A 23993-nucleotide genomic window follows, 5' to 3' on the forward strand; every position below is an offset into this window, starting at 1 on the left:
CCCAGGATTCTGGAGTGAAATCCATTGACTGTTGAGAAAATGGAGGCCCTTTTCTGGCTTTGTATATCCCCTTCTCCCATCTCAGCAGAGTTTGCAGAGGGCTGTGGGGAATTTCTCAGTTAATTATCTGCCAGTTAACCACTCAGCCTGCTCCCTGTGGCTGTAACTGGCTACAGACTGCTCCTGCTGTGTGCCCGTAAAGAGGTGATCTGCTGCTACCACAGTCTAGTGAGGGAAATGAACTGCAGGGATAATGGGAAATAGAGCCCAATGACTGTGATGGCCTAATAAGAACAACCATCTGGGATCTGCCACCAGGTGGGTTCTCTCTTCTCTCTGCAAGGCATCTGGCTGCGTCTGAGAGTCCTTGCTGCAGCTGCCCCGCTCTAGCCCCCAGGGAGAGCTCCTAGGTCACAGAGGCCCTCCCATCAGGAGCCCACAGTCCTTCCTTCCATCTTCTGTGGAATCCTACTTTGTGCCGGGCCCTGGAGGTATATTGATGGGAGAGACAAATGATCACGTCCGCAAGAACACACACTCTAGTGGGTTCCAATGGGAGTGATCTGGAGGTCAGATTTTCTGGCTGCCTATTTCCCTAATTATGTGACCTCAACATGTCCCAGAGAGAAACACTTGGGGGAAACCAACCCCAGGAAAACGACTGTACCTGAGCCTTCAACATGGCCGTGGCCAGCAGCCCTCATCTCTGGTGCGGCTGTCATGGCCGAGATCTCAGTAGTTGGGCTCCGTGTTCTACAAGGTAACAGCCTTAGCCAGCAGATGTCTGTGGTCTGCAGAGCTTGGCTTTCCCGCCCCCTCTCTCCAGAAGAAGTCCCTGTAGCACGTAGGACTTTCATCCCTTCCATCCAGTCCCTTTCCTCTTCATCCCTCAGAGCTTCTGCCCCATCACAGCACAAGCTGGTGAGAACAGTCAGTGATTTATTGGCTCGTGCCACAAAGCAGTGGGACTCTGAGCTGCTGCTGGTCCTGGGGAGACGCCCGGGGCTGGAGTCAGGACGCCTGGGTTGCAGTCTCTCCTGTCGCTAAGCCACAGGCACATTGCTCCAGGGTCCCCACGTGTAAGAGGGAGGTGGTGACGCACACCTGTCTCCCTCATACACAGGGTGATTGAGAGGCGACTGGCAGGGTGGTGCTGGGCCATGCAGACCCAAGGGCAGGAGGCCCAGAGCCCCCCTCCCAAGCCTGGACAGATAATTTCAGATCTGATTCAATAGTTCATATCTGATGATAGCTTACTCTCTTATCCTGTGAAAGGCACAAAGCCTTGACCTGGAGCAGTTCAGGGCCCACTTCAGAAGTGACCGTGGGGAACAGGAGCTCATGGGGGATGTTGGGCAAGGATGGGAATGTTGAGTGGGTGGAGTGCTGGGCTCCTGGCTTCTGTTTTATCAGAGTAACCATATCTTGGAGCCCCTCTGTTTGGGTTCAAGTCCTGACTCAGCCAGCCTCTTACCAGATGACCTTGGGCAATTCCTGTCTGCCTCGGTTTCCTAATTTGTACAGTGGGGACAAAAAGGTGCCTACATTATAGGATTGTCTTGAGGATTAAAGTAATATATGACAAGCATTTAACACAGGGTTTGGCACATAGTAAATGCTCAGTAAATGCTGACTGTTATCTTTTCTATATTGGGGCAGCCGGGCAGCTGTGTATAATTTAATTTGAAAAATAAGTATGGTATTAGAGGAAAGTAGTTTGGAAACCAGCGATCTGTGGGGAATACAGTATTGATGGTTTGCCTTCCTGCTTCAGTAAAGGTCAAAGGCAGCTGGCCCTGAGCAGGAGCAGCCCTCTTGGCGTCCTCCAGACAAAGGCGGGGGCAGCATGGGTGTGCTGGCTCCGGACCTGGAGGCCACTCCAGGAATCAGGGGTCTGGTCTTCCATTTTCCGTGGTTTTACACTCCTGGGCTCTTGCTGTTCAGTTCTGCCTGTGGTTCCTAGAGGAATGCAGGGAGAGTGATAAGAGCCTGGGCACTGGGTCAAGTTCGAGATTCCTGTGGTTGCTGTCCCGTGGGCCTCAAGCACTGTGTGTGATACATGCAGGCTACTCAGCCAAACAGGGGTCCACCCCCAGCCTACTGTACTAGCTGATTCCGCTGCTAACGTGCCACCCGTCTCTGCCTACCAGCAGCCAGCAGCTGCCTGTCTGTTAATACCAAGCGGACAGAGCATCAGTTACCTGCTGTCCATTTTCTAATTTCTGGGAATCCAGCATCAAATACTCAATGATTAACTGAAAGTCTACAGTGGGTTCAGGTCTGGCTCCCAGGGCACAAGGGGAAGAGCAGACACGTCCTCGGCCTCTAAGAGCTTGTAGTTTAGCTGAGGAAGGAGGCAGCCCCTCAGACCACTTCAGGGCTGAGCTGGAGTGTGGTGGAGGCATCACAGGGACCAGTGGGACAGCCCTGTCCTTTTACCTGGACCCCCCTCAAGACACCCAGGAGGGGCACCCCTTTCCCTGGACAGAGTTTGGGGGTACACTGCCTTCTGTGGTTGACTATTTTCTTTGTTTCCAGTGCAGCCCAATCCCTGCAGAGTGACACAATCTCCCTATAATAGCTCTGTGGCCTGTCTTCAACCAGGTTAGGGTAGTGTCCTGCTGGTCCGGAAACCTCCCTCTTTGCAGTGACTTTGCATATTTCTATTTTGGACTGTCATGTACTGATTTCACATTGTAACTCCCAGGGGACAGTCCTTGTTCTTGATTTCCAAGTTCTTAGGGACACTCCTCATTTTTGTGGTCATAGACCACCTACAGTTTCTTTCTTGTAGCGGTGGGGGGGGGGGGTCTCAAATGCGGATGTCTGTGAGGGCCAGGCCGGTAACATGTGAGTGAGAGGAGCCGCGTGAGAGTGATGGCTGTAGGCCATGGGGAGACATTAGGGAACATTGGGGTCTGTGGAGAACTGGTGATCACGTGCCCTGTCTGAAGGGCTCAGCCCTGCTTAGCTCTAGCTGACGCTTGTAATGTTGGGAGGCAGGCCAGTATTGCTGGATCTCACAGTCTTTCAAGAAAATCAGAAATGTGGATTTTTATGTGAAATCCTTTGATTTATAAAATTGGCTTGAATATTTAAAAAATACCGGACAGACCAAACGAAATACACTGTGGTCCTGACGTGGCCCCTAATGCGCATTTGCAGTCTCTGCTTTGTGGTTATGCTTCTGTGCGGGAAGAGTTGGTCATCCCAGGTGTCAGGGGACAGAGGCTTAAGGGCCCAGTGAGCAGCTTCTGTGTGCGTTCTGAGGGACCAGCTCACTGTGAGCTGGGGTAGTCAGGGTGGCGTCCAGAGGTGGGCTTGATCAAGGGGTCCTGGAGGATGAGGAGGGGAGAGGGAAGGGATGCAGTTCTCGGAGCCAGCTCTGTCTTCCCAGCCGTGAGACAGGCCCGCAGGGTCCCAGCCCCCCAAGGGACAGGCTTCCGAGACCCCCACCAGTGTCTCTGAAACCACTTGGTACTGTCACTGCTCCAGCTTGGTTGGTTCAGGAAGCTGTTGCCAGGAGGGAGCAAGGTGACTGGGGACCCTGGTTACCCCGAGAGAGACACTGGAGAGAGAGTGTCACCTGAGAAGGAAGGCCTGGGTGCTGGCCACCGGGCTTGGAGGAGCTTTGTGGCCTTCACCTGAGGTGCTCTCCCAGGTGCATCGCCGGGTTCAGAGCAGGACACCTCTGGGCTCTGTTCCTGGCACTCTCCGAGTGAGTTTCCACTCTTTGTCCGTCAACTCAGAAGCTTTTCAAGGCTGATGGCAGGGCCCACACGCTCCACTTCTCATGCGTTTTCACTTAATCCTCCCAACATTTTATGAGATGGTACTTTTATCATCAGACTACTTTAAAGATGAGGAAACGGGCTGCCCAAGGTTACAGAGCTTGGTTTAGCCAGCATTGGAACCCAGAATCATCATGTTTCCCTATCTTAGGAGTAGGAGGCAGGGAGGAAGCCGCCTGACTCCAGCCAAGGATGGGGCTGGCCAGCCAGTGACCCTGAGGCCTGTGACTTCCTTGCCCCCTCGAGCCTGTGGGGCACGACATACAGCAGGTGCTCAGTACCTGTTGAGGTAAATTGCCTTAAGGAAGCTCTAGAATGTGGTGGGAAGAAGTGGGAGTCTTGGTTCTGGGACCAGGTGACCCTGGAGGCTGGTGGAGCAGGGGATGGGACAGGTCCACCCCCAGCACCCTTGACTGTAGTGTTCTAAGAGCTGGGAGGGGGCTGGAGGGGAGCCTGGGCCCAGCAGCAGTGGGCAGAGGAGCTGGGGAGGCCCACTCTCGGGGAAGGAGCACGCTGGACTGGGTGTGAGGGGTCTGGGGAGCCGGAGGCCCGCCTGCCGTCAGGGCTTGGGACGGTGAGAGGTATCGGGTGAAGCGGGGCCCCCAAAGACCATGAAGTCTTGTCAAGACAAGATAAAAACCCATAAAAAATTCAAGATCAGGATAAGAGTTGGGTGACAGCTCAAGGCGGGGTGTGAAGGTGTCAGGAAGCAGCCTGTGCTCAGCCAAGGGAGCAGCTGGGGACTCTGGACCTGGAGCCCGGTGGAGGCTCCTGTTGACCCCGGGGGCTGGAGGGGAGGGCAGATATGGACGGCAGGAAGGTCCAGGGATAATGCAGGGGCTGGACCTCAAGAGCCCACCCTGGATGCCCTTCTGCGCATTGGTCCGGGCTCGTCTGCTGGTGCGGAGGCCTCTGCAGGGTCCAGGGAGTGACTGTTTCAGGATATTTTCTCCAGAGGAAGTCCCAGTCGGGAGACTGGAATCTGATGGGGTGTGTCCTGTGCAGGGACTGCTGTGGGTGCACCTGCTCCCTCTCCCCGCGACCCCCTTCTCAGGTGCCTCTCCAGGTGCTACCACGGTGGGCATGCTGAGGAGAGAAGGGTTCACAGCGTCTCTCCTGTCTTCTTGGCTCACAGTGGCCTGAGCCCTCACTGTGAAAACCAGTCCAACTCCTCAGTTACTCCTAGAGGCTGCTCTGGGGAGGGAGCGGCAAGGCCCGGGCCCATTGGTCTCTCCATGGAAACTCTGAAAGATCCACAGGGCTTGGCCCAGGGCCCTGCATGGAGTGAGGGTTCAATTGGGTGTGAAAATGATGCAATGATTTGGGGGTTGTCTGTTATTTAGGAATAACTGTCTGATGTTAATGACTGTAACCCAGAACTGCACTTGGGGTCCAAAGACGTTGGCAGTCACTGGGGGGAGGGGAGAGGTGACTCAGCTCAGCAGGGGGTCTCTGGGGATGGCAGACTCTCAGGGGCTTGGGGGCCCGCATTACAGGTGGGCTCTATCCATAGGCATCCGAGTGGTTTCCAGCAGGCCCTCCCCTTCTGTGGGCTCCAGTGTCCTCATCTGCTCAGTAAAGGGGCTGGATTCTCTAAGATCCACTGAGGTCACGAGGCTTAGATTTCAGAAGCCCCTGCAACTTATTGAGAGCATTTGGGTATGTCTGGACCCGCAGCTCGGCCCTGTGGGACTCTAAGCAAGTGCTGTTATGTGTTCCTGGTGCCGAGAGCCCAGGGTGGAGGTGGGTGGTCCCAGGGTCCACAAATAGATATTAATTCAGCCTGTCGAGGTCCTGCCTGGCCCTAAGTGGGCCATGAGAGAAACTGCCCCTCTCCCAGGGAGCGGGCCAGCAGGCCAGAGGATCAGGATGGAGAATCCAGCCATTTTCCAACCAGGGTGGAAGAGCTGAATAATGGATAGAAGGGATGTGACAGGTTTTCTAGATCTTGGCTATTCCAAGCCAGGTCCTCTGACCAGCAGCAACATCTCCAGCTGGGAGCTTGTTAGAAATGCAGCCTCTCAGGCCCCACCTGGGATCCACTGAATCCGAATCTGCATTTTAACAAGATTGCCTGTGATCACCGCACACAGGAAAGTTTGGGAAGCACTGCTCTGGCCCACTTTTCATAAACTCTTTTGACCACGCCTCACAGAAAGAAATACATTTCCATGGTGTATTTAGATGAGACAAAAGCTCCATGAAACAATTGTTCCACTTACAATGTGTGTTAACTCACTGGAATTTTCAACTTAGTTGTATAATTTTAATGCTGAGATCATGAGTTTGCCTTACACTAAGTTTATTTTGCGGCTGCTAAACCGCCGAGACCTGCACTTTGAAAAACACCGCCCTAGCTAACCCCCATCTGATGTTTGAGTAACAGAGGGTTACACCGGTGTCAGACATGTAGAGGACACCTGGTGTCCTGACTCCTGAGACGGTAAACGATGCTGATTTGTGAGGTCGCCTCCAGCTCTGAGTGTTTCTAAACTTTTCTACTTCTGGTGCTTGGGGGCCTGAGGCTCCTGTACACAGAGGCCTCCCCTGAATCCCCCTGCTTTCTTTGGCGAACACCAGCGTGGCCCAGAGTCCCCAGGCCAGCACTGACACGAGTGGCCGAGCCTGAGGGCTGCAGGTTGGGGGGAAAGGCGTTCTGCCTGAGTCCTGTTTATGCAGGAGGTGAGGCATGGGCCAAACTCAGAGGGGTAGGTTGGCTGCAGGACGTTGTGAAGGGGGCTCCCATGGCTTCCTCAAGGAGGGCTGTGGGTGTCCCCCTCCCCTGGCAGCTGGCCTCTCTCCTCCCACACTGGAAGCTGGAGGCCTGGCCCAGCCCTGCCCTGCCCTGGGGGCTGCGTGACACAAAGGAGAGAGCCCTCCTGCAGGCTCTGGGTGTGGGCGGCAGTTGCCAGCACTGCGTTGGCGAGGGAAGGGGAGAAGGGTGGGCCTTGTGTGTAACGGTCACCAGGAGCGACTGCTGGAGGGGGTCCGGGCTGGGGGAGCGAAGCCATGCTGGTGGAGACGTGGTGGGTGGAGGCGATTCACCACCAGGGGAGCGCCGCTGACTGGCAGGGCCCTGCCGCCCACCTACAGCTCAGATGTGCCTGTATCCATCTGCGGAGTTGCTGTCCTCCCGGGCTGGATGGACAGACCCATGAGTCCCCAGGCCACTGAGCTCAGGAGCCCAGAGCGAGCCCCCTACCGCACTGCACAGCTCCCCGCAGCCGGCCTGCGGGCCAGGTGGCCGGGCCCCTTACGGAACGCCGAAAAATGAGCCCTGGGCTTCCTCTCTGAGGTCCCAGCTGAGCTGTGTGCTGAGGGCCTGCGGGAAAAGGGTCCGAGGAAGGGTGAGGGGCACGGGGCTGCCCTTTCAGGGCCCGGAATGACGGATTCCCCAGGGAAGAGCTAGCAGGCAGCGAAGCAGAAGAGTCTCATCTGGTTGTCAGGTCATGGAATTGGTCCTGCGGATTCGGGGAGGAGGTGATATGCCTCTAACTCCTGGCTGTTCTTAAAGGGATTGGCTAAATTTACAGCTGCTAATGCCTTTTGTCACTGGGCGGGTGGGAAAGGATGCTGAGAGGGCTGGGACGGTTCCAGCTTCTTGTCTCTGGGCCCTACCTTTTCCTCCAGACCCCTGGCCCCTGATGAAGTGCTGTGAGCCCCACGAAGGATGAAAGGCGGGCAGGCCCAGAGGATGGGGGGAGCGAGATTCCTGACCTCGGGCAGAGCCCGCCATGTCAGCTGAAGCACCTTTGCTGAGTGCTGGTTTCCCAAGGAAGCCACACCACTCTGCAGCCTCAGCCCCTTCGTGCCCCTCCTTCCGCTGTGCCCACCCAGGCCCCGCCCTCCCACCTGCAGGCTCTGGGCTCCCTGCCCTTTACAGCAAAGTGCGGCCTCAGCGCTTCTCCCACTCCTGCTGTCTGCCTTTTTGTTCCTCGGCATCCATCACCTGGCAGGGAATGGGGGCAGGGCGGGGCAAGGAGGGGAGCCAGGAAGGCTGCAGGGCGTGTACCTGGGATCTGGACTCAGCTCTGCATGCTGCATCCTGGATGGCTGCAGCCTGGGGAGGTGTCTCTTCTCCTCTTCCACCCTCTCCTCTCTTTCTTCCTCCTCTGGTCCCATCCCCCCTATCACTTTCACTGATCATTAAAACCTAAGCTCCTCTTGCTGGCTCTCAGCTTAGCCAGCGGCCCAGCTGTTTGGGGGTTTCCCATCCTGATCTTCCTGTGAATGAGAAACGGAGCCAGGAGGAGACCCCAAAGCACAGGCAGGAAGGGAGCAGAACAAGTCCTGGAGGAAAGCATCCCTTTATTTCCCTGTGTCTCCACCAGCCTGAAAGTTTACTCTGTGCCTCCTCACTCTTTTTACCTTAAAAATGCGGTGGAACTTCTAAGCTTATATGACAAAGAATTGCAAACAGGGACTCAAACAGATACTTGTACACCCATGTTCATAGCAGCATTAATCACAGTAGCCAAAGGTGGGAACAACCCGAATGTCCACTGATGGATAAACAAAATGTAGTTCATACATACAGTATATTATTGTAACACAGTGTATTATTCAGCCGTAAAAAGGTGTGAAATTGTGACACATTCTACAACATGCATGAATCTTGAAAACATTATAAGTAAAATAAGCCAATCACAAAAGGGTAGATATTGTATGATGCCACCAAAATGAGGTACGTCGAAGAGCCAAATTCAGAAGAGACAGAAAGTAGAGTGGTTGCCAGGGGCTGCGATGCGGGATGGGGAGTTGTTTGATGGGCGCAGGGTTTCTGTTTGGAATGATGAAAACGTTCTGGAAATAGATAGCGGTGATGCTCACACAACACTGTGAATGTGCTTAACGCTACTGAGTTGTACACTTGAAGATGGTTACAATGGTACGTTTTGTGTCATATGTATTTGACCCCTATAGAAACTGGGGGATTGAGTGCCTGGCTGATAGCCAAGGAGATGGATAATGTAGCTGCACTCCCTCTCTCCCTCCTCCCTCTTCTCTGCTAAAGAGATAAAGCTTGGGTCTCTTCTACTAAAGGAGGGACCTGAACCCTGGTTGGGGCTCATTCTAGAATGTAGAAATGAGCCCAAGAACAGGAGTCCCTGAGGAGAGTAACACGGAAGGGGGGAGAGCTGGCAAAGGGGCATCATGGATCTGGTCACCACTGTGGGCAGCTGGGCCCAATCCACTGGGACCCGCTGAGGGACCATGAGGAAGCCGCCTCCATTGTTATCTCAGAGACCAAGAGGGAGTGTTTGTCCCCATCCAGGGCTACCCCAGGGGCTGTTAGCTCCTCCCACTTCTAGGATGCAGGGACCAGGTGCCAGGTGGGCTCCTGCAGGTACTGCTGGTGTGTGTCAGAGGAGCCCAGGGCTGAAGGCGCTCAGGGCAGCGGAGGGGAGGTGCTGTCAGGCTGTGTGTGAATCTGACTGGGCAGCAGTGACTGCAGCAGGAGGGGGCCTCCAAGGCAAGTGACCAGTGTGGGACATGCTCCTTTTCCCTCTGGGCACCGAAATTCTCCAGGGTGGGAATGTGTCTCAATGCCTGTCTCTTTCCTCAGTGAGCCAGTGAGGGGTGATTTCTGCCCCCGGGCTCCCTGACAGGACGGTGGTGTGGCCCCGTGACAGACCCGCAAGAGCCTGGGAGCGGCCAGCAGAGCAGGACAGAGGCTGCTGCTGCAGGCCAAGCCTCCTGGAAACGCTCCTGTCTAGTTCCTACAGAAGCCAGCCCTCTGCCTGTACCCGTGACGTGTGCCAGAAGCCTGTGATAAGATCTTAAGTCTTCGAGGAATAATAGGCGCGGCCTTAGATACTGGCTTTTTTCTGCAGGCAGCTCCTTTTCAGCCCTCTCTGGACACCAGCCTTATCCCATCCCCCTGAGGCCGGCCGTCTGCCCGGGATCCCGCACTGAGCTAGGCACGGGGCCCAGCTCTCTAGAGCCTGCAGCCCAGTGGGGGTTAAGACGTGCGCACGCACGCACACAAACACACACACACACACACACACACACACACACACACACACACAGCACTTGAGGGATTCCCTGGGCTTTCAAAGGGCAGTGGGGAAAGACGAAGTGGGAGATGTCCTGAGGGCCTGAGCAGGCTGCCAGGAGGTGGGATGAAGAGGCAATGGGGAGTCACTGGACCTGGAGCTCTGCCGTGAGAACTTGAGCAAGTTACTTAACCTCTCTGAAACTCAGTTTTCTCTTCTAAGGAGTATAATTATATCGATTACACAGAGCTATGGTGAGGGGTAAGTGGACAAAGGCATATGGAGTGCTGAGGAGAGTGCCTGGCCCACGATACACGCTCAGTACACATTAGCCTTTCCTGCTATTAGGGGTTGCCGTATCCATGCCCCTAGGCCGAGGCTGGGTGAATCCTTTGCCCACTGGCCGCTATTAAAGCTAATTGCCCGTTGGGCTAATTACCTGTTGGCTCTAAGGTTCTAGCACTCCGTGAGTGTTAGGACCCCGAGATTTGGCAAGTGGAGGGAAGGGGAAAGTGACTCTGGGTGAGGGACATAGTGTGAGCAAAAACACAGAGGCAGTAAAAGCATCATGTGTTAGTGGTTTATTGCCATGTAACAAATTACTACAAACTTAGTGGCTTTAAACGTTGCCCGTTTATCGTCTCACAGTTCTGGAAGTCGGAAGTCCTGCTCGGTATAGCAGAAGGCTGAAATCAAGGTGTCGGCCAGACTGAGTTCTGGTCCGGAGGCTCTGGGGGACGAAACCTGAGCCCAAGCTCATTGATTGTTGGAGAATTTACTTCCTGCAGTTGTAGGACGGAAACACCTTTCCCTTGTGGGTCGTTGACCAGGCATTGCTCTCAACCTCTAGAGGCCGCCCGTGATCCTTGCCCATGCCCCTCCTTCTTCAGGCCAGCAACGCTGTCTCTACCTCCAGCCCCGGATTTAGGGGGCTCGTGTGATTGGATCAGGCCCTCCTGAATACTCTTCCTCTCTTCAAGTCTGCTGATTTGGAGTTTAATTATATTTGCAAAATCCCTTCCCAGGAGTTCCTAGATTAATGTTTGATTGAGTAGCTGGGGGAAGGTGTACACTCAGGACCCTCTTAGGGGGTCTACCTGCCACACACGGCTTGTACCTGGGACGAGGAGCAGAGTGGCCAGGGGGCTGGAGGGAAGCACAGGCAGCCATCGGAGCAGGTGGATGTTGGTGGTGGGAGGGATGTAAGGCCACTGTAGGCCTTGAACGGCAGGTGCAGGAAGGGGCGTTGGACATCCCCTCCCCTACCCCCTCCTGTGGCCCTGCACCACTAGGCATGCTTATTTCAATCTGAGCCAACTACCTGCACACTCACTGCCACCCAGGCCTCCACACCTGGCTTCCCTCACCCAAGCCTGAAACCTCAGACTCCTCCCTCTGGGGCAGGCGGACAAATCCATGAGCCCTAAGGCCACTGAGCTCAGGAGCCCAGCGCACACCCGCTACAGCTGGCCTGGGGTCCAAGGGAGGCTGGGTCTCATGCAGCAGCCGAAAGCCAAAACCTGAGTCAGGAAACCAGCTGGAGAATGTGTGTCTCCCCAGGGAGTTCTTCCTCCCCACGGTCCACACAGACTCCCGGGAGCCTGGCGAGGGTGTGAGGGAGTCAGCATTCGCAGTCTCAGCAGCATTTCTGGAACCCAGCAGGCCATTCCTTGCGCTGTTTTGGATTCATTACCGTTAAAAATGCAACAAGCCCTTAATTATTGGTGAATAACTGTGTCCTAAAAAAGCTCTCAGTAATCCGAGGTTTTGAAATGCAAGTGTTCCTTTGAAAATACTGGGATGTTGCCTTTATTATCCACAGTACTGTTCTAGGTGCCCGCAGCCCTTTGTGGTCTCAGAGCCCCGTGCATACGTTACGTGGGTCTTTGTGTATCTAATGGTGGTGGTTGGGTAGAAGACTGTTGTACTAGTTCTGCTGGTGAAGCCATGTGCAGCCTCTGCTTCCTCTGCTGAACGGGCTTCTCTGTGGAGAGCACTGATTTCCAGACAATGGAAGGGACACCAGACAAGCTTTGAAGCCCTTTCCCATCAGGCCTAGAGCCTGTCCAGAGGAAGGGGCAGGGTCCCTGGTGGGAAGGGACCTAGTGGTGAGAATGGTTCTAGCTTTCCCAACTTCCAGGTGGATCGGGGAGGAGCTTTGGGAGCAACCGTGGACAGTGGAGGTGTCCCTGCAGGCCTGGGCCCCTGCAGCGGCTGGGTTAACCCGGTCTAGTTGGGGAGGGACAGCAGTTCTATTGGTGGACTTAAACAGCTATCCCTGGAACGATGGTCACATTATGCCAGGCCCCCCAGGGAGAGGGCCTGAGGGCTGAAGAGGGAGTCATTCTCCTACAGAGGACCATGGCTGGGCCACACCCTCCTAGACAACCCACCTTACCTTTCACATTGTATCATTAAAAGCCAGTCACGTCCTTACAGACTGAGTGTAGCGTGTGTCCCAGTAGATGCACCATTAACAGGGCTGCAAGATCATGTTAAGGCCTACAGTCTTCACCTAATTTAGGGATAGCCTGGCGTCCAAAGAGAAAACGTCTCTTTAGAAGGAGGTAATTCTTAGAGGCCCAGGCCCCTTAGAGGGTTTGTGTCTGGGGACCCCCGTACATCTCAATGCTGGGGTCAGAGATGTAGAAGCCTGTGGTCTGTTTTATTCTGCTTTGTGGTGGATTTTGTTAACTCCAAGTTGGGAAGTAGGGTTGGACTTGGGGACTGGGTCCATATTCCGCTTTTTCCTGGGTGGTAAGGTCCGGGTGTGGACTAACGCTCAACATCGCATGAGTTACTGTGTTGGCCGATTAGGCAAATTACCTGCCTTCTCTGGGCCTGAGTCTCCTTCCCCACGCAGGAGGGATCACAGCATCCTCTTGACGCTAAAGGCGAGCTGGCGCCCCACTGACTTCTCAGGATGTTGGGAGACCAGGACAGCAGGCTGGATGAGGGAATGCTTCTGGGCGGGGGAGGAGTTCTCAAGTGGGGTCACCATCTCTGCCTCCAGCTGTGTCTCACAGAGCCCATCTGTTCTCTGTATCCCGCAGCCCAGGCCCCTGAGCGGGAGGATGGAGAACTCCTCAGCAGCATCGGCCTCCTCCGAGGCCGGGAGCAGCCGCTCCCAGGAGATCGAGGAGCTTGAGCGGTTCATCGACAGCTACGTGCTTGAGTACCAGGTGCAGGGGCTGCTGGCCGACAAGACGGAGGGGGACGGCGAGAGTGAGAAGACGCAGTCCCACATCTCCCAGGTGAGCACTGCCCGGGAGAGGGCAGGGCCTGGGCAGGTACGGGGCCTCGGCAAGCTCGAAGTGGGGTAATAAGGGTAAGGGACCCTAATTCCAGGCAGCATCTGATGGCCTGGCCCTAGGTTGCCAAGGTGTGGATGGCCCCACCCAGCAGAGCGTGGGATCCAGGCAGGAAGCCCCTGGCTGTGTGCTCCCAGCCCCTCTGACCCACCTCTACTCCGTCCTACCCCGCTGGGCAGCTGCGGCCCAGCCAGACTCACCGTTCATGGAACACTCGTTTACTGAGCCCCTGCTGTGTGCTAGGCACTGCTCCCTGTTCTTCACAAGCTCGTGTTCTAAAAGAGATCTGGCGGTTGTAGCTTATCCAAAAGGCACACAATCAAAAGTCTATCACTCGTGAATATTTCCTCTGATGTCGAATACAGGCCGTTGTTGGCGCCAAAGAATCGAGTCTCTCAGGCGGTCATCCAGGGCCCTGTGTGCCAGACCTCGTTACACACATGAAGCCTTCAGACCAGACTCTCAGGTTGGCCTCCCTGCTCCTGGTCAGTCTGTGGCAGCCCTGATCTTGGGTAGAAGGTGAACTCAGCTGAAAGACTGTGGGTCGAGATTTGGAAGTTTTGAGTTGTCTTGAGTAGAATGTGAACCATTAAGGGAAGTGACCATGTCACATGCATCTTTGCTGAACATGGTAAATTCTCAGTAGATATTTGTTCAAGAGTTGGTTCCAGATTTGCTACTAGCTGCCTGTGTGACCTCAGGCAAACCCCTCAACTTCTCTGAGGCTTGGCTTTCTTATCTGGTGAGTGGGGATGATCCCACTGCCTCAGGAATGTTGGAAGGTCAAAGGTGATAAGAGGCTCCGAAACTACAGAGGGGCAGAGTGTTGTCTGCACCCAGAGGCTCGGGAGGGTCTCTTCTGCTCAGGGTCTGGGACCCAGTGTCCACCTCTTGTACTTGTCCCCCTCAAGCCTGGGACTCCTCTGTCAAGTAGAGAAGTTGACATGGGTGACCTGCTTTGGAGAAAAGCCAAGTGCAACTGGCTGGCTCGCTATCTGGGTGGGCAGAAGATCCGGACCCTCCAGCTTTTTAGGAAGTGAGAATGAACGTGTGGCTTTCCTGGAACTCAGGACCAGGAGTGGACCTGGGAAATTGTGAAGCCTTGCTGGTCCACACCTTATCCCCATTGGAGGGTAGGGAAGGCAAGATCTGCCCTGAGAGAGAAATCGATGCTTTCCTTGGCGTTCTTGAAGTTCTAAAATCACAGGTAGTGTGAGCCTGTAATCTGTTCAGTATTCATTCTACAAGTGTGTATTGAGCACCTGCTTGGTGTCTGGCACTGTCCTAGGACTGGGTACCTGGGAGTGAGTGAAAGAGATGAAAAGCTCAGCCCTCGTGGAACTTATCCCAGTGGTGGATGGCAACTGCTGTGGGGAAAAATAAATCAGGAAAATGGAGTGGGGAGTGATGAGGGTCAGGAGGGGTTTGCAATTTTAAATGGGATGTCAAGGAAGATGTCACTGAAGGAGGTGGAGAGGTGAACTTGCAGATGTCTGGTGAAGGGGCAGTCCAGGCAGAGGGGACAGCACGTGCAAAGGCCTGAGCTGGCAGGGTTATTCCAGGGGCAGCAGGAAGGCCGGTGTGGCTGGAGCAGAGAGAGAAAGAGGGAGAGCAGAGGAGATGCTTCAATGAGGCAGTGGGGTCAGGTAGACCAGATGTACAAGGGCTGAGTCCTGGGATCTGCCTACATTTAGAAAGCAGGGATGTGAGGGGGACCAGCAAAAGAGACCAAGAGGGGTTGGCAGTGAGGCAGGAGGAAATTCAGGTGAGAGTTGGGTGCTGGAAGCCCTGGGGAGGATGTGTTTCGAGGGTGTGAGGGGTGGGCTGACGGCTGCTGCAGGGCATTTGGGAGGAGGAGTGAGAATAACCTAAAGGAGCCACTGGGGCCGTTGGCGACCCTGATGGGAGGGGTGACGGTCCAGTGGTGGGGGTGAAGGTCAAGGAGATGGGTTTGAGATGGGAGGATAATGCAGTGCAGGTCCTCCCTGTGTTACAGGAGTTTCGCTCTAAAGGGGAGAGGCATGTGGTTCTGGAGTGAAGCGAGGTCACAACAGGAGCATTAACAATGAGCTGTGCATTGATGGGAGTGGTCCAGGGCAGAGGGGCCGCTTGCTGGAGCAATGGCCTTGAGTAGGTGAGAGGGCTTGGCCTCGGCTCGGGCCCTGTGAACCGGTGTGTGGGGCTAGCCTGACGTGTGCTGCCTGCCTCCCCCACTGAGTGGACTCTGGTGGCCTCCAGCAGGGCATCCCTCAATATTTCCTTCAGGTGAAATGAGTTCTTACAGGACGAGGGTCCCAGGAAGCTGTGAAGCTTCACCCCAGAGGAACGCTTTGTGAGTGATAGGATTTCTGTTCCCAGAGCAACCATCAGGGAGAATTTTGGAAGGAGGGGCCCTCCCAGCGCCTCTGAGCCCCCTGTGGGGACAGCTGAGCTTTCAGGATGTAGAGCAGATGGAGAAGTGCCCTCAATCTGGGCCCTGCACTCCCGGCTCCTGCTCCTGGGATAGGTTGGACCTAACCACGCTTGGATGGCCACATCTGGGTGGGCTGTTAAACAGATGTTGGCTTGAGGCAGAGTGTGGAAAACACTTGTACCATCTAGATGCATTCCTTAAACTTTCTGTATTCCCTGAGATTTCCTGGGAGAATGCGAACACCTGGCAGGATCCCAGGACCCGCCTGTGTGCAGGTGGCCGAGGGGGACATGTTTCAATCCTGCTCCCACCAACTACCCCCGCAACCCAAATACAGCTGGGGTCCGGACTCCAGAGGAGGGGGCAGCTGTGGCAACTCTAAGCAAGGCCAGTGTTAGATGTGTTATTATAACACACTTCTTTAAAAAAATATAATCTCTATTGACACAGCTTTACAGGAAATCTTTCTGCTAAAGCACTTTTGCTTGTTTTTATTTAATCTGATGACTATTTTAAATGGAAGCCAAAGACAAAAACAAAAATAAAAAACCTCAGAGAATGTCCTGGGCTGCCCGTCTGTGGTGGTGTTTTGATGTTTCTGGGAGAGAAAATTGTTAAGAATCTTGGAAACCTTGAGAAAACTTGAGGGAGTGGAGAAGAATGTTGCTTTTCAGTGGGTGAGGTCATTTTTTAGGATCTGAGAGATGGCAGTTGACACTCAGGAAGAAAATACCTCATGATGCTTGTAAAGTTGTCTTCTGCCCCACCCCTCCCCCATCAGTAATTACTAGAAAGAAAAATGGATGGATGGATGGATGGATGGATGGATGGATGGATGGGAGAGAGAGAGAGAAGAAACAGAGAGAGACAGAAAAGTGTCCTTTTTTTCCTACATGAGTAACCAAGAGAATGTATGCTCTAAGTTTCCCAACATGTTTGGGATACCGATTTAAAATTACACCCTCACCCACACCCACACATTTCAAAAGTGCCTGTCCTCCAGTGGATTCCAAGTCCCCAGAGGCACATCCTAAGAGTTGCCCTCACTCTGTCCTTGGGAGGAGGGGGATTATAGCCCTATTCTGCAGGAGGAAAGACTGAGACACAGAGGTGGAAAATGGCCAAACCCCACTGCTTGGTGGTGGCTGAGCTGAGCCCTGGTGCCCACCCCTTGCCCACCTACTTTTGGTTCCATGCTCGGCACAGGCTGTGACTAACAGGCTGTTGGGAAGATAGTATATGTTTCCCCCTGTGGAGTGAGAATTAGGATTCCAAATCTCATTGACCATTAACCTTTTGTGGAGGAGATTGGGATGTTATAAGTGGGGAAGTTTGGCACTTCTGATGTTAGTGGATGGTTTTGTGGATTATCAGCAAGCTTTAACGCAGTGTTCACAACTCTGGCTGCATGTTGGAATTGCTCTGGAGCTTGGACAGATCCCACCCCAGAGTTGAGTGGAATGAGGAGGGGCCTGGGCATTGGCATCTCATCAGCCCCCACGTGACTCTGATGTTCTGCTCAGGTTGACGACCACAGCCACAGGTGGACTTGTCTGACTGCCTTCCTACCCCTCCATGTCCAGCTGCCTTCCCTTGGAAGGGTAGAACGTAGGGCCATTGTAAAGAGTGGATACATTTAATGAAAGCGTGTTTTACACTAAATTCTTGTTAGCAAGTCAAATGAAGAGCCAGTGAGGGTGAAGAGAATTTCCTGTAGTTCTTTTTGATGCTCTCAGGCACTTGGAAGTCCTGGGTTTTATCTCATGCACAGAGACCTTACAGAGAGATGCGACCATGCAGATATGTAGGATGGATTCAGATTGGCATGACGTCGCTTTCTCACAATGCTTTTCCCTTCTCTTTCTCTTCACATTTCTCCTTACATTCTGCCTTCCCTGTTCACTGCTCCCTCATCCCTCTTTTATCCCATTCCCTCATTTCCTCCTGTCCTTTGAATCCTTTTTCCCTGTCATCTTTGCTCATAGGAGGAAGCGATCAATGGTGGACCACCTATGAAAGGCTTAACAGAAGAAGTGAGTTTAAGGGGACCTGTGGGATGTGAATGTGGGGACTCATTCTTCTCCTTATTTAAAAAAATAATTTATTTTTAATTACACAAGTACTGTATGCATATAGTCTCATGGTACATAAGAATTCAAATGCTAATTAGTTACGTCCTCATTCCACTGTCTTACCCTACCTCCCATTGGAATGATGAGTTAACTTCCTCACCTTTTCAATGCTTTTACGTGTGTGTGTGTGTGTGTGTGTGTATGTAAAATACGACTTAGAGAAATATATTATTTCAAAACCATATATCATAGCTGGTGAATATGTTGTTCAATAACTCACCTTTTTCCCATGGCTGTATGCCCTAGGGATTCCTCCAGGCTTGTACATCTGCTGTGTTCTGTTTAATGGCTGCACAATAGCCCATAGTATGGATGTCCCATTGTTTAACCATTTACCTATTGCTGGGCATTTGGATTATTTCCAAACTTTCCCCTGGAAATACAAGCTATTTCAGTGAATACTTCTGAACATGCCTCCTCCTGCACATATAAAACTGTTTCTTTAGGTGGATGCTGAGAAGTAGAATCAATTTTAATAGCTATTGCCAAATTGCTCTCCCAAACGCCTGTTGCATTAGTCACAGGACCACCAGTGTATTGGGACAAATGGTCTTTTGTCACTTTAATTTGCATTTCCTCAATTTTTAGTGAGGTTGAGCACTTTTTAATCTGATTATCAGCCATTTTTTTAATAGGTTAAATTTTTATTTTACTTTTAAAGCAATAATTGGAAAAACAGAGACAATCAGAAAACAGAGAAAGAATCCCACCATAATTTTTTTTTAAAGGAAGAAGTTTTCTTTTTCTTTTTTTAATATTTTTAGCTCTTTATTTATTTTTTAAATTTTATTTATTTTTGGCTGTGTTGGGTCTTCGTTGCTGTGCACGGGCGTTCTCTCTAGTTGCGGCGAGCGGGGGCTACTCTTCGTTGTGGTGCGTGGGCTTCTCACCGCGGTGGCTTCTCTCGTTGCGGAGCACGGGCTCTAGGTGTACAGGCTCAGTAGTTGTGGCTCGCGGGCTCTAGAGCGCAGGCTCAGTAGTTGTGGCGCACGGGCTTAGTTGCTCCACGGTGTGTGGGATCTTCCCGGTCCAGGGCTCGAACCCGTGTCCCCTGCATTGGCAGGCGGATTCTTAACCTCTGCGCCACCAGGGAAGTCCCCACCATAATTTTATGATAAAAACTAGTGTAATTTTTGTGAGTTTTTTTTTCTTAATATACCTTTCAAGAGTTGAGCTTCTAGCATACATGTCACTTTTAGCTTGCTCATTTATTTAGCATGGTTTCCTACACATTATTTGGTGGTTTTGGCATAAAGTATAATTGTTTAAAGCTGCCAGTTACTGTTGGCTAAATAGTGAAATATAATTAGAGCTAAGAATGATTAATTCAGGCCCCGTTCTAGGCTCTGGGATAAAGTCATGAACAGAATGGACCATAATCCCTGTCCTCCTAGCTCTTACTTTCAGTTGGAGAAAGACAGGTGATAGACAAAGAAGAAAACAGATGTTAGAAGATGATACACATGAAGGAGGCAAGAAGGGGCGGGGTGCTGGGCTGTTTGAAAGGTTTACTTAAGACTTTTGAGCAAAGATTTGAAGAAGGTGAGAGTTGAGGCCGCTTAGGAACCAGCCTTCCGGGCAGAGGGGATGTTGAGGGCACAGCTCTGGTGTGGGAGTGTACCCCACTTTGATGAACAGCTTTGGGGCCAGTCTGGTGGGGAACAAAGAGCCAGGTCTGTGGGGCGTCGTCGGTGAGACGCCGGGAGGTTTTGAGCAGAGGAGGGGCACGGTATCACTGGTTAAATTGGACCACTCTGGGTGCTGTGTGGAGAATAGGCTCTAGCAAGGGGCGAGGCGGAAAGGAACCAGGGGGACCAGGAAGTCCTTGGTAGGTCAGGGTCACAGGTGATGGTGAATTGGAGCTGTGTGGCACCGTGGAGGTGGTGAGAAGTGGTCAGATTCTCATACTTTAAGGCACAGATAACATGATTTTCTAATGAATGACCTTGACGATAGCCTGAGCCTATAGAAGGACAGACTTTCCAGAAATGAGATGGAAGACCCTGGAAGAGCAGCATTGGGGGAACAAAGGTTCAGGTTTTGGATGTGAAAGGTTTAAGATAGTATTGGATGTCTTAGGAGAGATGTTGATCAAGCAGTTAGATGTACAAAGTGGCATTCAGAGGAGGGGAATGACCTGGAGATTCACATTTCTAAATAGCAGCATGTGGGTGGCATTTTAAGCCCAAGGAGTGAGGGAGCTTAGACAAGAGGGTCAAAGACTGAGCTCTAAGAAGTTGGGGCCATGAGAAGGCACTACCAAAGGACACGGAGGGGTGTCCACGTAGCTCATTTACTCTACGTAACAGTGCTATGAAGAAGATGCTGTTACTGTTGCCAGCATACATGGGAGGAAACAGAGGCACAGAGAGGTTGAATATGCTGCCTAAGGTCACACAGTGAGTATGTGGTCAGTGTGAGGTTTGAACCACATGATCTTGTTCCAGGTGCCATACGCTTAACCTCTGCTATGGCAGTTTCTGTCATTATTACAGCTTGGGGGAAACAGTCTGAGGGAGGAAGAGACTTTCCCAAGGTGATAGAGTAAGAGAGAGAGCAGGAATATGAACTCATATTCGCTGCTTCAAGAACTCAGGCTCCTAATCACTGCGTTAAGCTGCCTCCACAGCAGGAAAGTTGTTTGGGTTTCTCGTTAGTTTGTTTGTCTTAAGATCGGAGCAAGAAGCCTTTCTCCCTCTCTCAAATCTCAGCCCTTGGGCAGCACCCCCTCCCCTTCACACACAAGGTTTTCCTGGAGTATCACTGTGGAGGAGAGTGTGAGCTGCCAGCCCGTCTCTGCTCCCACCTCCTCTCTTCCCCCTCTCCTGGTCAGTAAGCCCTTGTGCCAGCACAGAGGAAGCAGTCGGACAAGCGCCTGACTTTGAGAAGCTCCCATCTGTAGGCTGTCCCCATCTCCTCTCAGGCCCTTCACCGGGAAAAGAGGACGTTGGGTGAGAGCAATGGTTCCCACTAGACCTTCGAATCGCCCCCCTGGGTGGTCCTGGCGCCCCCTTGGTTAAGAAGCCATGGATAAGATGGCTTTTTAAATAATGTTTCACTTTGAAATAATTTCAGATGTACATAAAAATTATAATAATAGGACAAAGAATTCCTACATATCCTTCACCCAGATTCTCCAGTGTTAATATCTTACCACATTTATATTCTTTCTCTCATCTCTCGATAGATAGATAGATCAATTGATCAATAGATTCTGTATATAGAAAGATTTTCCCTTTATCTCTAAACACTTCACTGTGTGTTTCCTAAGAACAAGGACATTCTCTTTTTTTTTTTTTATGGTATTGTATTTTATTTATTTATTTATTTATTTATTTATTTATTTTTAACATCTTTATTGGAATATAATTGCTTTACAATGGTGTGTTAGTTTCTGCTTTATAACAAAGTGAATCAGCTATCGACAGATGAATGGATAAAGAAGATGTGGCACATATATACAATGGAATATTACTCCACCATAAAAAGGACATTCTCTTATAATTACAGTATAGGAAATAAACATTGATACAGTACTATCATTTAATCTATAGACCTTTTATTTCACCAGTTTTCTCAATAATATCCTTTATAGCAAAAGTTAAAAAAAAATTCTAGGCTCCTCAAAAAATTAAACATAGAATTACTATATGATCCAGCAATTCTACTTCTGGGTATATACCCAAAAGAACTGAAAGCAAGAGCTTGACCTGATACCTGTACAACATGTTCATAGCAACATTATTCACAACAGCCAAAAGGTGAAAGCAACCCCAGTGTCCATCAGTGGATGATTGGATGGACGAAATGTGGTCCATACATAGAGGAATATCATTGAGGCTTAAAATAAAGGAAATCCTGTCACGTGCTACAACATGGATGAACCCTGAGGACTTTTATGCCAAGAGAAATAAACCAGACACAAAAGGACAAGTACTGTATGATCTCACTTCTATGAGGCATGTAGAGGAGTCAAATTCATAGAGAATGAAAGCAGAATGGTTGTTATCAGGGGCTTGGAGGAGGGGGGACGGGGAGTTAGTGTTTGAGGGGGACAGTTTCAGTTTGGGATGAAAAAGTGCTGGAGTGCTGGATGGTGGTGATGGTTGTACAGCAGTGTGAATGTACTTCATGCCACTGAATTGTACACTTAAAAATATTTAAAATGGTAAATTATGTATATTTTACTACAATAAAAAATTTCTGGTTCAACATCTAATGCAAGACCATACATCACATTGAGTTAGTTTCCAACGTTTTGACTGGCTCTTTGAATTAATACCTATTTATCCCCTTTACTCATTCTGCTACTTTTTGGCTGTGTAACCCTGGCTGTTACTTAACCATGCTATGCCTCAAATTCCATATTTGCCAAGTGGGGGTAATACATGGGCCTTGGGATCTATGTGGAGTGAATGTTAATGTAAGTAGCAGGCTTAGAATAGTGCTTGGATTAAATGAAATCTTTGTATTTTCTGGGGATGAGTCCTTTGTTACACATGTTGCAAGTGGCCTCTCACTTGTCTTTAATTGTGTTTGTGATTTCTTTTGTCACAAAAAATTTTAGACTTTGATGGAGTTTAAAACTTGTATCTTGGATTTTAACCAACTTGGAATGTGTTGTCCACGGTACTGGGAGGCAGATTCTAGGGTCATTTTTTCCTCGCTGGCTTGCTGGTTGTCTCAGTCCCTGTGGTCTCTCCTTTCCCCTGATGTGAAACATTGTCCTTATCACATACTAAGTTCCCATTTGCACATCTGTTTGTTTATGGATGCGGTTTTATCAGTTGATCTCTTCCTCTCCTCGTGTGCTGATTCAGCCTGATGGTTTGGCTCTGGCCTTGGTACACTTTGATGTCTGGAAGGGCGAGCCCCGGGGACTTCAGACACCACCCAAGGGGGCGGTTTATCCTTAGCACTTTCTGCCTCCCCCAGCCTGGGGCTTTCCCCTTTTCGCTCCTCCGCCCTCAGCTTTCAGTGGCTTCCTCTGTCCTCCATCAAGTCTGCTCCAAAAATACTGTCCATCCTGGGGTGCAAATGACTGATAATAAGATTTTAATTCTTTTAGCATGAAGTATTTAAGGTGTACCGATAGAAGCAGAGAATAATAGAATAAGCATCTGTTTTGAGTACAGACTAAACATCTGTACTCCTGTTTATTAAACCTTAACCCTGTGCCATCTTTGTTTCATCTTTTTAAATTAAGAAATAAATTATAGCAGTTATGGTGAAGACCCAAAACCACTCTTGTGAATTCCATGTTCGTTGTTCCCGTACATACAGATTTCCCACTTTTCCTGCCTCTTTGTGTTCAACGACCTTTTCAGGAGGGGCCACCTTACCCCCCAGAGAACTTGCTCCCAGCTGTAAACCCTTCACCTCAAAGGAGAAATGCCCTGGCTGGACCAGGCACAGGGGCAGGGCCGAGGAGATTGCTCCCCAAGGGGGCCCTTCTCTTGTTCTGGAATCATCTCATACAGATAAGGACGGGTTCCCGGAAGGCCTGTGTCTGGAGAATTTTCTAGGCGGTGGCTCAGAAAAGGCAAAGGGGAGGGAGGAGGTGGTGGCTGCAGCCTAAGGAGAGAGAAGACAGCGTGGGCAGCGGAATCCCAGCAGCGGGGAGGAGCTTTGAACAGGGAAGGGAGAGCTCCCAGGGGCTTGCAGGGTCAGGCAGCAGCAGAGAGCGGATGTGGCTGGGGGGTTGGATGCCGCACGGGCCCAGTGGTACAACTTCCTGGGAGAACTGCAGTGGCTCACATTTAATTCCTCCCCGGGGGTCAGGAAAGCAGGACCCAGCTGGACCACACTCCCTGCCCGAAAAGCTTTCCCTGGGGGCCATGGCTGGCTCCGTGGGGTGGGTTTCTGTGGACTTTCCTATCTTGCTAGCTTTCCTAAACACATCAGCCCTCTGTTCACTGCTTAACTGCGTGATGCCCTCAGAGCCACTTCTTCATTTCTGTCTCTGCCTGCTCTCCCGGTGGAAACCTGCATGCCGGCCTCTAGCTTCTCGACCAGTGGGTTCCCCACACCCACACTCCGGGCCAGTTCAGCCTGTTCTGACACAGCTCTGATGACGCCCTCCCCTAACAGAAGCCTTCGGCCTCACTCCACCCAGGAAGAGTCTCTGACCGCTTAGTGGGAGAGTCCTGCTTGCTACCCTCTACCCCTGAGCTGGCCAGTGTTCCCCTGCCATGTCCACACTTGGGCTCACTCTTCTCCAGGGGTCCGGCCTCAAGTGCTTTCCTTGCCTAGGGAATCCCTCCGAGAGCACACACTGTCCCTTCTCAGCCTCGCTCTCCCCCTCCCCCTCGCCCTCGCCCTCCCCGCGTTACTGTTACTGGACATCT

At 51.6% G+C, this 23993-nt stretch overlaps 1 protein-coding gene across 6 annotated transcripts in view; it reads left to right on the forward strand.

The window, feature by feature from the left end:
• Window positions 1-23993, forward strand: part of CTIF (cap binding complex dependent translation initiation factor) — a 300225-nt gene that overhangs the window by 59429 nt on the left and 216803 nt on the right. For all 6 annotated transcript variants that reach the window (XM_068562497.1, XM_068562498.1, XM_068562500.1 and 3 more), the window contains exon 2: window positions 12844-13044. In XM_068562497.1, the coding sequence (XP_068418598.1) occupies window positions 12865-13044 (180 nt within the window). In that variant the 5' untranslated portion in view covers window positions 12844-12864. The remainder of the gene's footprint in view (window positions 1-12843; window positions 13045-23993) is intronic.

The sequence above is a fragment of the Eschrichtius robustus genome, chromosome 14, assembly GCF_028021215.1.
Source record: "Eschrichtius robustus isolate mEscRob2 chromosome 14, mEscRob2.pri, whole genome shotgun sequence".
In the NCBI taxonomy this organism is placed as follows: Eukaryota; Metazoa; Chordata; class Mammalia; order Artiodactyla; family Eschrichtiidae; genus Eschrichtius; species Eschrichtius robustus.